The sequence below is a fragment of the Silurus meridionalis genome, chromosome 21 (assembly GCF_014805685.1).
Source record: "Silurus meridionalis isolate SWU-2019-XX chromosome 21, ASM1480568v1, whole genome shotgun sequence".
Taxonomy (NCBI): Eukaryota; Metazoa; Chordata; class Actinopteri; order Siluriformes; family Siluridae; genus Silurus; species Silurus meridionalis.
The window spans coordinates 6,573,214-6,589,978 of record NC_060904.1 but is presented as its reverse complement, the minus strand read 5'-3'; the positions used below and the strand labels follow the sequence as shown (position 1 = coordinate 6,589,978).

At 37.4% G+C, this 16,765-nt stretch overlaps 1 protein-coding gene across 3 annotated transcripts in view; it reads right to left on the bottom strand.

Annotated features, from left to right (window-relative positions):
• sema5a (sema domain, seven thrombospondin repeats (type 1 and type 1-like), transmembrane domain (TM) and short cytoplasmic domain, (semaphorin) 5A) overlaps nt 1-16,765 on the bottom strand; it is a 227,343-nt gene that overhangs the window by 152,709 nt on the left and 57,869 nt on the right. For all 3 annotated transcript variants that reach the window (XR_006923712.1, XM_046834116.1, XM_046834115.1), the window contains exons 3-4: nt 4,579-4,678; nt 796-841 (exon numbers count right to left, since the gene is read on the bottom strand). Coding sequence is in view for 2 of the 3 variants with exons in the window: in XM_046834116.1 (XP_046690072.1) it covers nt 796-841; nt 4,579-4,678 (146 nt within the window). In the remaining variant the exon portion in view is untranslated. The remainder of the gene's footprint in view (nt 1-795; nt 842-4,578; nt 4,679-16,765) is intronic.

The following is a 16,765-nucleotide window of genomic DNA, read 5'->3' as shown; positions in this document are numbered from 1 at the left end:
ATAGTGTGCATAACTTAGCAACAACATTCTTTTCTGGTGCATGATGTTAGCAGTGTATAGTATAGATAGCCAATGAGGGACATAGCATTAGACTAGTATAGGACTAAGGCCAAGCAGGAACTAATTAGCAAATGCTCAAGACTCATCTTGTTTTCTTTGGCTATGCTCGATTAAACAACCTAACTGTAAGCTGTGGGATGCCAGAATTTTTACGTAAGCTTCAACACTCTCCCACGTGGAGCTTCAAAAGGAGTCCCTTGCAGACATGGTGAAAGTCCAAATGATTTCCCAAAGGTGTTAAATGTTTACATGGCTTCCCACAGAGTTACAAGATGCTTAACTCAGCAGGGGGAAAAGATGACAAAGTGCAAATTGCAGTCACATAATAATAACAGCGGAAAGCTGTACAGTTCACTAATACACACTCGTTGAGGGGAAACTGCTGAGTATGAATAGTTGGGAGGAATTTATAAACAGTGATGAATGAATAAAGAGAACACGTCTTTCTCAGGTACATTCTCCTCCTGTCTATATGACTACAAACACACAATATACACTGTCCCTGCATGTTTTTGCTTTTATTTAAGATGCCTGTATTTTGTTCCCAGTTCCCAGCAACATAATTTTTTTTCAGACTCTGCAACACTTTTTTTCCCCTCTCGCTCTATAGTCTCTCTGAATGCCAGTGTAATTTTGTCGTGCACAAAGCCGCACAAGCAGCTTCCGAGGCTGACCTGATGTCTCCGAAGCTTATGGGAAAAGAGAAAATGAGAAAAAGCCTACTGGTTTTCACACCTGGATCAATGAGAGATCCTCCAAGTGCAGCCTGAAGAGATGATTTCTGGGGAAAAAGCAGAGAGAAAAGACACACTCGTATGACATATGACTCAATAAGGGATGAATTAGGAAAAAAAACAGATCTTGTTTATTTAAGCAAAAGGTTATGAAGCTTTAAGTCAAATCTCTGCATGAGTCTAAAATAATTAAATGTTCTCCAGTGTTTTTTGTTGTTGTCTTTTTACTTGTCTACGTGTACTGCATAATTCCTATTAGCTATTTTAGTTTAATGGCACAGTGCTCCATCTTGCTTTTTTTAGACATGATAGCAATATACCTACAATATATCAACATACTGAACACAATTTTGAGGGACAAGGATAAAAAGTCAATTTCTCTTCACTGAGCACTACCCGATGTGTGGTAGGTGTGTGATGTGTGCACATGAAGCTGGCATGAAAGTTTAATGGTCTCTTATTTGAGATGTCCAATGGCAATTTTCTGAATTTTCAAAACGAGAAACTTTTTTTTTTTTTCATTACATTTTAATGCGTAATAGCTAACATTTTACTCTATTACATTTCAGAAAAAACGCTGTATTATCAAGTGGAAAGATAAACTGCATTAAATGAGAACCTGTTGCTGGACTACAAGTCCGCACTATAGAGGTCATGTGGCGAGCCCTACAGGCCTTAGACATGTGGAGAGAACCCGGGTTCCTCCATAATGACGGATGCCTTCCTTTATGGGATGGGGCAATCATGAGTGGCTGCTCCACCCAGGGTCTGTGGAGCGGTCTGCACCTCACCTAGCACATCAATTGCCTGGAGATGCTGGCCGTACTTCTGGTTTTGAGGTACTTTCTCCCATACCTGAAAGGCCGCCATGTGCTGATCCGTATTGACAACACATTAGCGGTCTCCTACATTAACCGTTAGGGGAGTCTGCGATCTCGGCCCAATACAGGCTGGCAGGTCAGATCCTCCTGTAGACCCTAGGGAAATGCAGCATATATCCCAGGTTACCAAAACTTGGAAGCAGACACTCTCTCAAGGCAAGGGTCAAAGTTTTACAGCACACAAGTGACCTGTTTGCGACTCATGAGACATTGCACTGTGCCTTACTCACTCAGCCCCTCTTGGGCTGGACGCCCTGGTACAGGTGGGGCCAAGTTTGTATGCCTTTCCCCCGGTCACGCTGCTCCAGGGAGTTTGCCGGCTAAGGCCTCGGCTGCAACCTAGAGTGCCTGTGTGAGACCTGGCTGTCGTTCTGGAGGCCCTGTCTAAACCTCCCTTCGAGCCCTTGCCCGAGGTGCCCTTGAAGTTTCTTACAGTCAAGAATGAATTTCTTCTGGCTATTTTCTCTCTAAAAAGGGGCAGGGATCTTCAGGCCCTTTATGTGGCCCCGTCTCTCCTAGAGTTTACCAAAGGGCATTGTCCAGTGCCTTTCTCTACCCTAAAATAGGAAGACATTCTTTCCTTATCCCTTTGAGGCCCCTGACCAGGAGAAGCTTAAGTGGCTCTGTCCAGTGCAGTCCACATACATCTACAGAACAGAACTGTGGAGAAAGTCAGAGCAGCCGCTACGGTCCCAATAAAAAGGACCTTCCTGCGAACAAGCAGACCCTCAGCAGGTTGACTGTGGATGCTATCCTATTCTCTTATGAGTCCTCTGGTCTCCCCGCACAATTCGGTATCAGAGCTCACTCCACTCGTAGTGTGGCGGCCTCTAAAGCCTGGTCTTCTGGAGCATCTCTCCAAGAAATTTGCAATGCTGCGGGCTGGTCCACCCTGCTGACCTTTGTCAGGTTCTATAGCCTTTACCTTAGGGCCACTCCTGGCTCCTCCGTCCTTCAGCCTAGCTGTGCCCATTTACATTAAGCAGCGACTGGTCAGTGTGGCGTGATCAGACTCTTGCTCCCAAAGCGTTGTTGATGCAGCTTGAGTTTCTGAAAGAGAACGTCTCTAGTTTATGTATGCAACCTTGGTTCCCTGAGGGAACAAGATGCTGCGTCTCAAGGCTACAATCCCTACATCTCTGCAGTGCTTCCTTCCATTTAAGAAGCTAGCATTGTCTCCACCACTTTTAAAGCTTCCTGGCTGTGACGTCACCCCTTGGGTGACACCGTGCCTTGGACAAATCACACACATGATTCAGAGTGTTTCCAAAGCATTGTTTACACAGTGTTTTGTTCCCTTTGGGTTACATATGTAACCTAGAGACGGTCTTTATTTTCTTAATCTTGCTATGCTGTCATGTGAAGGCTCAGTGGTATCAACTGTACAGCCTGAAGACAAGAAAAAAAAACTCCATTATGGGTGTTTTCTAAAGGACATTCAGCTGCAGGAAAATTGCTATTATTAACTTTGTTTAATATATTGGCATTCCTATATTATTTGTTAGCTTCCTTGGCATTAGTGGCCCCTAGAAAAGCTTTAAGGACCAAACGTCTTGCAGCCATTCAAGAGCTATTTAACACTGCAGCCATTCATGTAAGATTTGAGGGTTTTATTCAATACAGAAATACTTTAAAAAGCATATATGAATGTGTGTGTTTTAAGGCTACATCCACTTTATTCCGGAGAGCATTTGTTTACCTAAACGTTGCTCGTCCACACTTAACCATCTGAAAATGCTTTCATCCCTATGCTTCACGTATGTAAAAACTAAAAATCTTTGTCCTTTATCATGTTCATCAGGTTCATCCGGATTAATATTGGTGTATTCTAAGAATGTCAGTAGCTGTCAAGGTTTCACAATTTTAAATAGAAACCTGGTAAACATAAATATAAGCACTCTTACCGTTATACTATGTAAAAGTTCAATACTCGGTTCTCTAGCATGACGGAGTAGCAACCCTGCTGTGATTAAGGGCCATTAACGGTACTCACACATGTATTGATTGCCTCATACTACATTACAACTAGAACCAATCAATGCTACATTCAACCAGACCTTATTATGCTGTACAGAAGTACAACATTTTTTTTTGTAGAAATGCATTGACAGCTAATCACTCATCAATCATTTAAAATCTTCTTTTGAAAGGAGGTCTAAATCCCCAAAAAAAATCCATCTCTCTACACTAATATGATGATTTCTTTTCTAAGTGAAACTGAAAGGAAGTTCATGTAAAGTGAAACCTTACACAGAAGCAGAAGGTTAAAAAGCCAGACTTCATTTCCTCTACTTTCAGGGATTGTTTAGCATAACACAAATAGGAACCCCCATGCTGAATTTATTGTGGAAAGTGAGATTCCAGTTTTCTAGACAAGAAAAAACAAAACAAAAAAAATCCCCCAAAAAACTAATTACTCTTCTGGCACTGTTTCATTGGGGAAGTGGACTGTTAACACTCGTTCATCTCAAACCCGCAGTTGTCACTAAATAATTGCTTGGAGATGTTCCCAGCTGCCAACACGTTTCCTTTTCTCGCTCTCCCCCTTTTTTTTTTTTTAAATGAGAAAAGCAGGTCTGCTGCAATATTCTGCATAAGGCTGGTGAAATCATCACTCCAGTTATTTCGAGATGGAGAGAAATGGACCAAAGACGCTCTCACATTTCTGTTTTTTTAATTTTTTTTATTTCCAGTTAATGAAACTGTCTCACACCCGATCAAATTAGCAATACCCTGGAATCACGTTGCTAATTAACACTCGTGCATGATCGAATGAGAATGAGTCTGCAATAAGGTTGACGTTTATTTATTAAAAGTTGGTGTTTGGAGAAAAGTTCGGTTGAACTGACCTCCCAGAACCTAAGAATTGAATTTAGCATGCTAGCAGAGTAAAAGTTCATTACCTCGCCCCCACAATCAGCTCGTTCTGCCCGGGGTCGAAAGTCAGCTGTGAGTAATCCACCGTGCCCTCGGCTCTAAAGCGATGGAGCCACGGCTCAATTTCTGCAACAGAAAAGGAAACAAGTCAGATTGTGTGTGTGTGTGTAGCCATATTTTAGCCATGTGTCAGGGTCTCTACAGAACATCACATATTAACCTTAGTGACTGGCATCAAAGCCTCACAACTGATCGACAAGTTTTACGGTCATGCCAATTTCAAACTTGTCTAGATTCATTTCTTTTTTCCCCAAGATCCGTCTAAATTTGATTGATTTTAACAGCATGCCTGGTATCGTTTTACCGACGCTCCTAATGCAATATCACGCAACAGGCGTAACATTGGGGAAAGTCAGACAGAAAGATCAATAAGGCCAAATTACCAGAAAGAGAAGTGGGAAACATTCATTAAAACTTAACTGCCATTTATCACTAGATGTCATTTTGTCTATATGAGTCTAATGATGCCTGGTGTCTCTTTTATATATAACTACAATATATATATATATATATATTGTAGTTAATAAATCAAGATCATAAATTATACATACTGTACTTGATTAACAATGGGTACTGTAAAATAACTTTTTAAACTTACATTGAAATCAAGGTTGGAGATACATCACAAGTAACTCCTACCCTGTATCAGGTCTATTTAGTGATGTATTTAAGTAAATGTTCTTTGTTACTGTACTTAATAAATTTTTTGTCAACTATTGATTAACTATTGATCAAGACTCACATGCAGCAGTATCTGCTGCATGTGAGCGACCCTTCAGCACTGCTGGCCTCGTTTGTATCCTAAAAAGAGCCGGAATACATTCCAAAAACTGAACTGAATAAAAAATATAGCTGTGTTCTGAGACTGAAAGGTGCATCAAATCACAGTTAGCTCTGAATATTTGTGAAAATATTTTCCACATTTTTGACAATTTTATTTTATTTGTTCATTAAAGATACCATTTTGAAAGACTGCTCTGTCTTTTTGTTGTGCGTTGAGGAGTACTTTAGTATTTTAGGAAGAAAAATCTTTACAACTGTTTTATTTTTTCTTTTCGCTAACGTGAACACCTCACACCTCACGGTTTGTCTAACATTTGTTATCATCAGTTGCTATCATTGATACAGGTTAAGGTATCTTGTTCTTTTCTGTGGCTATTGTTTTCAGATGTCCTTTTTTCATCATTGTTTTGGTGTATATACACACTGTAAATAATACAATTGGCACTTGCATTCACCTGTCCTCCTATTACATGACACCCTGAGGGCAACTCTTGACAAAAATAACACCTTTTGGTTGAATAGCTACTGAGATGTCTGTAAAAAGCAAAGGTGAACACCTCAGAATCTCTTACAATTCCACCATAATCCACTGTATAAATCTGATTTTATGAATTGTACACAAATTTTCACAAACAGAATCCAATAGACATTGTCCACACGCATTTTCGCATCGATATCCAGAAATTCAAATACATATTTAGATTAATAGATGATCAGTCCTGATCAGTAAGCGAGGAAAAACAGAAAAAAGGACAAAAACTACAGAGCATCATGAAGTGGAAGTTTTGAGATTCATTTGAAAACCCAAATCGCCGGATGAAATTGTTATCAGAAAGCGTGGGGGGGGCTCAATCGAAGAGATATCAAGAACAATGCATGGCAATCAGCTTCACAAACAAAGCGAAAGAAGCAAAAGTCAAATTGGTGGAAGTAATGACAAACAGAGGGAACAAAGCACTTGGGAAACAGAAAAATCTCACAAAGAGGGACTAAGCTGACTCAGGCATAGAGATTGTATGCTAGATTTGTATGTAATGGAGAAGGATCTCAAAATGGAGTGGGTCTTATTCTAGACAACAGTTAGTGGAATTTTAAAGAATTACGCCACAGAAAATTAATTACAAATACTGCTGAGTGTGTTGTACGCGTGTTTAGTATCTGGGATCAGCACTGGAGAGTCTTAATGATTACAGCTGCAGTTCATAAATATGAGTGTTCAATATCAGAGTCCGACCAATTGATCAGGCCAAATGTGCATTTTCCAATCAATCGGCATAAGGCCAATTAATAGGCAGACGGATCTATAAAAACACCGGACAGACTACAGCCAACTAGCATGTAGAGTCTGTGTTTGCGTGAGCTAACATCTCTCCCATTCCAGCAGGTGGCAGTATTTGGCATCCGAATAGGAAAAATGGAAGAGCTAGATCTGTAAATATATAAAGCAATCAGCGTTTACACCTCCCACGATCATTATTAACGAATTGGCTGAACAGCTGACACCGTCTGACTAGAACCCACGATGCAGAACACAGAATAAACTGACACTCAGAAAAACTCGACATTGCCCGAGGGCAGATTGTTGGCTTGGCTTATAAGTTCTTATACTTTGTTCCTAATCAAGTATCATATATTTAATTGGTTATATATGTTACTATTTCTGGAGAGAGAATGTGTATAGCATTTGAAGACAGAATGCAAATAACCTTTTGAAACTGTACTGTTAGCGAGCCTCCAACCAGGTGTAGATTAGGCTAAATGTGGGCAAGTGTACCAAATGCTGCTAACAAGTGCACTGATTGAAGCAGCTTTTGTTGTTTAATAAATGTTAAATTTAACAGTTTTTTTGGTGTTAACAACTATTTTATTTTATTTGTTGCCTGCTAACTTATAAAGTGTGCTTTCTTATCTGTTTTTTTGTTAATATAGCTCTTGTATGAGAAATGTTTCTCACAAAATATAACCGAAATTCAGGAAGTTCCTCTGGATCAGAGTTTGACAGGTGTTTTTTTACTACTCATAGGACAACAAATTTTAAAGTTTTCTGAAAGTAATTATAATTCTGATTGTAAATGAAATGTATGTTTTTCATCTTGCTGCATATTTTGTCACTTATAATTTTTATATTGTAGTTACAGAACCCCTGGAGCTCAGAGGAGTAAGAGCCTTGCTCAAGAGCCCCGAGAGTGGCAGCTTGCCAAAACCAGGGCTTAAACCCCTGAACTTCCAGTCTGTAACCCAGAGCATTAAACACTGAGCTACCACTTCCCCAGTGGTCATGTATCCAAATTAACACTTTTTCATATCTTTAGTATGTATTGCTAACATAAAGATAACTATGGTCTAATTATATTTCTTTTATGTGGTTTAATTATATTCCTTAAGCACAATTTCTACATTTTAAAATTACAAAATATTAGGAAACCATTCAAACAACAAGCAAAAGTATAGTTTAGTGCCCCTTATTTCTGAGAGAAGGGGGATGTTTTGGGTTTTCTATACTCTTGAGTTCATTTTAAACAGAAGGTTGTAAGCAGATACCGTGCTCTACTGCGAACCGTGCTATTGTGTTAGACAGTTATCACGCTATGAATTCATTTTAGTCTAGATTTCGGCCTGCAGCTGTAAAACAAGAAGTTTGCTTTTCATAGTTCTGGTTCAACACCGAAGCTATTTAAACATTCCAAGGCCTCTGCATGCGAAAAGCACCCCGCTGTTTCCTTTGAGACTTGCTGTGTATCGAATCTTCTCACCTGGACGTCAGTGAGTTGATTCAGTTTGCAAACAGGTTTGAAATATCAGTCATTCCTCAGCTGACTTAAACCAAGAGCTCCTTTTATTTCTCGCCTTGTGTGTTTGCCCTTTTTTTTAATCCAACTGTAAATTTACTTTGGAAACGAAAGTTTTAATAGCCCTCGAACCAAAATTACAGAGGGAGGCGAGCCTAAGGCAAGCCTATAAATCAGACATGACAAGCCACTCCAAAGCCATAAACAAGTAGGCAATAAAAATGCAATCTTGGGCTGGAATTTAAATGGAGTAAGTAGTTATTAAAATGCGTGTTATTTTACCAGTCAAGCTTCCTATGAGATGCCAGACAAAGAGGAAAATGACCGAATGCATTCCTTTCATTGTCCACACTGGGAGTAAAGAAAATGTTGAACGTTTCTGCAGATGGAATTAGGCTATGACAGACACTCTGACATGCAGGAGCGGCGTATTTAAAGAAGCCATAAAATGTTTTACCCTATGGGCCAATTAAAGTTTTGCAAATGCTGATGTTACTAATGGCCACTTTGAATCTGATACGGCAGTTTGCGTTTCTCTCAGGCCGTTACACATCTTTATAAAAAACCAACGAGCCATTAATAATGACAGCAGCATATAAAGTATGTTTATATTAGCAGCTTGACTATACTTAAACGTGTGTGTTTTTAACTGGGATCGGGATGCGTGAAAGAGAAAAGTTGTCACTTAAAGCAAAAAAAAAAAAAAGAGAAGATGAATGTTAGCTTAGAGTTTATTCTTCTGTTCACATCACAGAGATAAACCTTTCAAAGACAAGTCTGTGCAAACTCTGTTCTAGCAGGTCAGGATGCTATAGAAAGAGACCATCTGTTTTCCAACCCTGTCATCAACAATACTTTTTTTTAAGCTCCACTCCAATAGCAGCCGTCTGGAGTTTGAGGTAGGTTAAATCTTAACAACTTTGCACACATATACATTGTAAGACCCGAGGGCCTGTCATTTAACCTTTATATTTATTCCACAGAGCAAACAGCTGACAATGTTTAACTGGGGCTTTCCTGAAATTTTGGGGTTCCTAAGAAAACATTTTGCTTCCATCCCCTCACAAAACACCCTCCACCCCACCACAAGGCCATTCACTGTTCCACTGCCATCATTTCACTCAAAACTGTTTTTTTTTTTTTTTTTATCAATAGAAAAATAATCTTTTACCACAGCACTGCTAAATTCTCAAATCTGGTTGGTCAGAAAGTGTTCATTATTTTTCAGTAATGGCAGCTCTGGCAATAGTGCCTACTGTAATTCAAATCACAGGTTTATATTAATGCACTTGTCACAATAAATTACCATTCCTACAGCCACAGATTTAATAAAGGGAGCTTATATGGTGAACACAACACATAATAGAAGCCTTGTAATAAAAATTCGAGAAAAGTAACTCGAAAAATCTACTTTTTAAAAGTCCAATCACGAATAATAATAATAAAAAAATGTATTTAACAAAGAAAGACATATTGCTCATTTATAAAGCTTAAATTAAAAAAATGCATTTCTGACTTTGTGAACATTTCTGGACAGAAAGTTTATTGTGTGTAATATTAATGTCAAATTTTACAAAGTCAGCAGGTGTTATTTCTTCAGAACAGGGGGCTTAACATTTTCTGTTTTATGGAAGAGGGGGGCATGGTCGAGTGCTGAATTGTGGAATAGTAGGCAGAGCCAAAGGAATCAAGTGGTTTGGATCATACACCTGTGCATAATATTATTATTGAACGTGCAGTGAGCAGTTTGAGGAAAAAATGGAGAGACGGACACACACAGAGCATAGTGTGTGTATGTGAATGCTTAAAAATATTGAAAAGGGAAAGTGGACATGACTGTAGCAAAATGAAGACAGTTTTTATTGTCAACCTGTTGACTGCCTCCCAACTGGATCAGCAAGTTTTGCTAACATGACAAGCATTTTTAAGTAAATGATACATTATATCAGTTATAGCACAAAGTGATACTAATGTATCTTGCAGATAATAAACTGATAAAACTATGAGTGCTCACCATAATTGTAATGGCACAATGCTGTTGCTAAAAGGTAAATAAAACTGTTACTGTAACAGTGTTCCCTGTAATGTTTTATAATTATCTGTTCGAGAACTCTTTCTAATGAACTCTCTATAGTCTTTCTGTCACCGCATTCATGTCTCAAATAAATCGCCCTACCTACTCTATGCAGAAGCATCAGTTGTCAGAAGCAGCTGCATGACTCTGCATCTGTTATTTCATCCTCCTGATATAGCTAATAAAGTGATAGCTTCATAACACACCATAAGGTTTTCATTAAGAGGAAACTGATTTCATACAGGGCATTGTGACTTACTCTTAATGCTCTTAATCTCTGGAAAAAACAGTAATAAAAATTGTCTTTATTTTAAGTACTTTATGTACAGTATTATGCTACCTGAACATGCTTTTTAACCAGATACACAAAGAAACAGCTGTGTTTTGCTTGCCCTTGGCCTTATCCATTTAAATACATGGAGAATATGTATATGTGTCCTTAATAACTAAAAAAAAAATAACAAATGAAGAGAACACAGTTAACACACAAAGAAAAGCCTTGTTAATGTCAGTGCACAAAAACAAGAAATCTCACTGGATAAATAAATCCAGTAATGTTCTTATACATGATGTTATAACATCAAACAAAAAATACATTTAAAAGAAAGTTAATTTATTCATTGAAAATAAAAAGAGCGTTTGAAATCCAATTAGAGTAATTAAAAACATAATGGAAAGAGCCAAACAAAAACTACAGCATAATGAATAGAAATGAGTAATAGACAAATAGAATTAAAATTATTATAGGGACAATTGTATGAATTTTAGATATATATTTCATGTATTTATGTATTATGTATTAGCTGGTTTTGTTTTCCTTGTTAAAAATGGCAAAAAAAAAAAAAAGGGTAAAGTACATATAATGATCTTATACACAATTGAATCATATAATGGTCTCATATACACTATGGGGTCATATAATGGCATTATATACACTATACGATCATATAATTATTTAATACACACTATAGAATCATATATTATATAGTCTTATAAACACTATAGGATAATATAATGACATTATAGACACTATAGGACCATATAATGATCTCATATACACAATTGAAATGTATGTTGGTCTCATATACATTATATAATCATATAATAGCTTTATATATACTATAGGATCCTATAATAGCTTTATATACACTATAGAATCATATAATGGTCTCTTATACACTATAGTGACAATTGTCCCTATTGAGTACCCAGTTGATGTTATAATAACTTTAACTCTTCAGGAAAGATGATTCACTTGATTTTGAAGTGTGGTTTTAGAGATCTGTGCTCATTCAGCCAGAAGAACCACAAAGTCAGGTACTGATAAAGAGAGAGTGTTCTAACTGCAGTTAGTGTTCTAATTCATCCCAAAAACAACCATATCCTCATGGAGCTCACTTTGTGCACAGGGACATTGTCATGCTGGAAGTCAAGGAAAGACTTAATATGCTTCCATTTCTTTGGTAACAGGTTTGGAAAGTACCACATATTGCAGAAAAATTCAAGTGTCCCAATAATTTTGTCCATATAGTGTATATTTACATAAACAATAGACAAAATGTCAAGAATCTTCGAGTAAACTCTTTTGAAGAAAAACGAAAAAGCACAAAAGTCAGCAATGCACAGTCCATCAACACACTTTGCTATTGATTTTTTTCCTCTCGTGTTCCTTTAAAAAAATGGATCCTCAGAAAACAGGGGAGATCTTTTATAAAATAATGGAAGGAAATAATAAAAAAGGCAGCGTATGGATACATAGCTGCACATTACTCAATGGACTCCATAATCTACGTCTAGTCTAAACTGCCCTTTCTGCTAAAACGCCTCTGAGGATATTGATAGAGCAGACATATATCATACTGATAGTGTTTCAGTAGACAAAATCAAGGCTGTGGTCCGTGTTGTCTCTACAGACTTTGAGCCACCATCTGTGAAATTGAAAAAATGACCACTTCTGGTGATGTAGTAGATGAAAAGAGAAGCACCGCTTTTATTGTTTTGGTGGTAGCACACAGATTTGAGAGCGTGTTCTGAGAGACACACACAGAGACGTCCTGATGATTTTATTGATTTTTTTTCACAGATGCCAGTTCAAATTCAGCATGACAAAGACCACATTTACAGTTTATCCCTGTTATTAGTTTTGTGGTGTGCATACTGATTTCCTGGCTGCAACTGGATGTCCAATGCTGCTGCTAAAAGTTTTAATAGGGGATCTCAGAAAGAGACATAGCTCTGGCTGGGCATAGATTATGTAGTCAATTATAGAGATGTGCTGTATATCACTTACAGAATATGATCGCTATCACTTTTATAGAATGTAGTAGGTGGAATGGAGGTCATATTCAATTGTCTGGCGTTTGAATATCAATACCACTGCACACATTATTTCACGATATTGTGAGACTAAACTGTCCATCAACACCTACAGTATTGGAATGTTTTTTTTTCCTACTCCCACCAACTGACCAATCAGTAACTCTTCCATAGTTTTTGTATGTACCCACCTGGAATATGTTCCAGTGAATGCACTTGGTTTTCTTTCCAAAGGGTATACAAATGAGTCATTTGAACCACAGTGACCCTCAAGAGGATACAGAAGATAAACGGACATGATCCAATGAAAACAAATAGCGTAAACATATTGAACAATCACCAGCAGTGTCCACTGGACTTTCTTTGTCCCACTGGTTCCTAATCCCACAGAATGTATCTGAAAGGCTAATCTGTGCAACTGCTGTAACCATTAGAATTGTTAAAAATAATATAATTCAGAAAATGTGTGTGTGTGTGTGTGTGTGTGTGTGTGTGTGTGTGTGTGTGTGTGTGTGTGTGTGCCTGGTATAAATGACAGCTTGGTGTAGACAGATATGCACATATTTAGCAAAGTCCTGAACAAAACAAAACTGTGTGTGAGGATATGTGGGGGTTTGTGTGTGTGTAATGGAGCTAACAAGGTGATACAATTAGTCAAAGGTTTCACTTTTTGACCTTATCTGATACATTTTGTCAATAAATGGTCAAAAAACTGACTATTTGACAATCTAGGCAGACAGCCAATCACTTTCACACAGTCTGAGCATCTGATCCTGAGACTAGACATACTGTAAGCAGGCTATCAATATTTCTTAAATTTCCTGTTTTTCCCTTAAAGTAGGTTAATACAGTGGACAGATTTCTAACTGATAGCATTACAGTAGACAAAATTGATGCAGTAGTCTCTGCAAAATTTGAATCACCGCCTGTAAAACAATATTGATGATGACTTACAGTGATATACAATACTACAGGGGAAAAAAGAAGCACCTCTTGGGGACTGACTCAGATTTCAGACACGGGCATCCCAACATCTGTATTGATTTTTAACGGTTCAAATTACAACCAAGAGACACAACGGTCTCAAACCTACAAGCCAATTTACAAGGGAAGCAAGTGTATGTATTTCTCTTCAGGGATAAGGAAAGCAGGTTTTGCAGTAGTTGAGATCAGAGCTGGATTTGCACTAAGGGTTTGACATGCCAATCTCTTTTACGTCTGCTTTAAATTGTATCAGAAATAGAAAAACAGCAAACCAATATAAATGACTAATTTTTGATGCCATACCTCCCCAATTTCAGACTTGCAGAAACTTTTAAGGATATTACATTTCAAGAAACTGTTTGTTGTGAAAAGCTCAGTCTGTTAAGTTTTACGTTTTTTTTCCTGAAAAGGTTTCAATATGTATAAATTGTACGATCCGTATTCATGATCCGCATGTTCGATTTGGCACATGTTTTTATGCTGGATGCCCTTCCTCACACAACCCTCCCCATTTATCCGGGCTTGGGACTGCCACTATAAACTAAAATAGTAAAAATTCTAAGTTGAACATCCCATTCTACATTTAGTGCCCATTTGGAAGATGTTTTACCAGATCTTGAAGTGTGCTTGTGGAGATTTGTACCCATTCAACCACAAGGGTGTTAGTAAAGTGATGCAGGGTGAGGAGGCCTGGGGTCTAATTGCACTATGGAATCTAAGCAACATTGTAAAGAACATAAAATAATAATAAGTAAAATAAGTTAAATTGCCTCTTTTGATTGCTTATCAATGCACCATTCGGAAAGTTTAGTGCATGCACGCTCATAAGAAGCAGGCTTGCTAACCGCCATACAGAGCGCTTTCTCACATGCTAGTGACTAAAAAAAATCACTATTGTACAGTGCATGAATTTTATAGCATAATCCATCTGAAAAAAAGCATCCTTCAACAAAAAGGCTGGTCAGTGAGCTAAAAAAGCTGGATTCCATTCATAGACATGAGCTTCCATGCTGCACACCCTCAAATACATAATCAGCAATTTCCAAGCTCTCAGGTCATCCTCACTAGTGATTTTTTTTATTTAGAACATAGCATAGTATTGTACACAGGTATTCGTTTTCCATTTTATTGCACTGATTTATTTTTATCTCTCATTGTTATTCATGTAAATGTATTGTGTAGCCTGTGTAGGGCTGTTAAGTGAAACCCGTTTAAAGCATTAATTACTGCTGCTTTAACAATCCATTAAGCGGCCCCATTAAAATAACTTGAAACAGCAATACCTAAAAATAGTCGTTTTGCTTTAACTAAGAAACAGACTAACCTATGAAAAACTACAACAGCTAATGTATTTTTTATTAAGTTTCTATTGAAGGTAAATTTTTTCCAAAAGCTAACCAATGCCATTATTTCTACTATTTAAAACCAATTTGCTTGATATTACCAAGTCATTTGTCATTTGAAATATGCTGACTAGGTAAACCCGAAGCTCTGGGCTAACAAATAAGAGCCAAAGACAGCTGGCTACATTTGCAGTCCCTGTTCCAAAATCCATGGCCATAAATAAGAGCTGTGTTCTAGAGGAGAAGCAAGCAGGTCAAAACAATATCAAAAAAGAAAAAACCTGGGCTACAAAGAGAACAAGCTAAATAATGTACTATATTCTTTCTTCTTACACTATGCACTTCAATTCAATTAATTTTTATTTGTATAGTGTCTTAACAATGAGCATTGTCTCAAAGCAGCTTTACACAGATAATGTGGTGAAAAAAAAAAGTTTGTCCACAGGGTTTGTTCTTCTTGAATAAGTCCCATAATGAGAAAAATATTATGTTGTAACATTAAAGTGTCAGCAGTGTAACAATATTTTAACCATTCTGATATGGACCTATGACACTATTTGTCTAAAAATAGTCACAATACAGTGTTTAAAAGACTCAGATTAAGATCTTGTCATTTCTTTGGAAGACTCTTTAAGAACAACATCCGAGAAAAATCAATAGTAAAATTGTTTTTATGGGAAAAAAAAGAAATGACTGCATAGCTTAGGTGTTTTTGGCTTTTAGTGACACTTAAGAATTAGTTATTGAAATGTACTGATATTTATAACCGGGAAAGAATAATTTTTCATATTGCTTATAGTGTACCTAAAATATTATCATAACTGTTATCACTTATCAACTGCTTTCAATGTGATTACTCCCAAAAAAGTCACTAGATAGCATAAGTCGAGTGTGATCGATCGATCGATCAGTTTTAATAACAGTTTTAAGAACACCATAGCAAAAATGTGTTTATTTTCTATCTATCTATCTATCTATCTATCTATCTATCTATCTATCGATCTATCTATCTATCTATCTATCTATCTATCTATCTATCTATCTATCTATCTATCTATCTATCTATCTATCTATCTATCATTTGCCTGTTTGTTTTGTTGCCAACCAACTTCTTTGTTCAGACTTGTCTGTCTGCCTCTCTGCCTCTGTCTGTCTGTCTGTCTGTCTGTCTGTCTGTCTGTCTGTCTGTCTGTCTGTCTGTCTGTCTATCTATCTATCTATCTATCTATCTATCTATCTATCTATCTATCTATCTATCTATCTATCTATCTACACACCCAACGTGTATGTGGCATCACATTATCAACTGGGTACATGCTGATACAAGTTCTCTCTGGCAATCTGAACAGCTGAGTCATCTACAGATAAAGAATAAAGACCTGCCTCTTCACTAAGCACTTGAACAAACACTCAGGCATTGTAAAAACAATAAATATCTAAAACACAAAGCACTACTAAGCACACTCTGGATTATGCCATCTTTTACATGCTCTAAATCCAAGCACATATGCAAGCAGTGTCAGTTGTGAGAGAGTAGTGCCTTATGTGCGATTTGAGACACAACCCCTACGTGTTACTGCAGCATAATCTGGATCCCAGATGAAAAGCTCAGAGCCCGTAAAATGGGAGAAAGCAGTTATTTTAGTCTAGGTGGAGTAACATGAAAAATATACTTTTGAAGAAATATAATGGGGTTAAAATAATTCCTAGGCCATGTGGTGAGCGTGTGCATGCTGGGGCTGCATAAAGGCGTCCTTGTGGATGTTTTATTGTCATTTGGTTGGTGTGTGGTTATAAAATTTCTGAACTGTGTGTAGTTTTTGGATAAATACAAACACACACACCCACACACACAGAGGCTGTA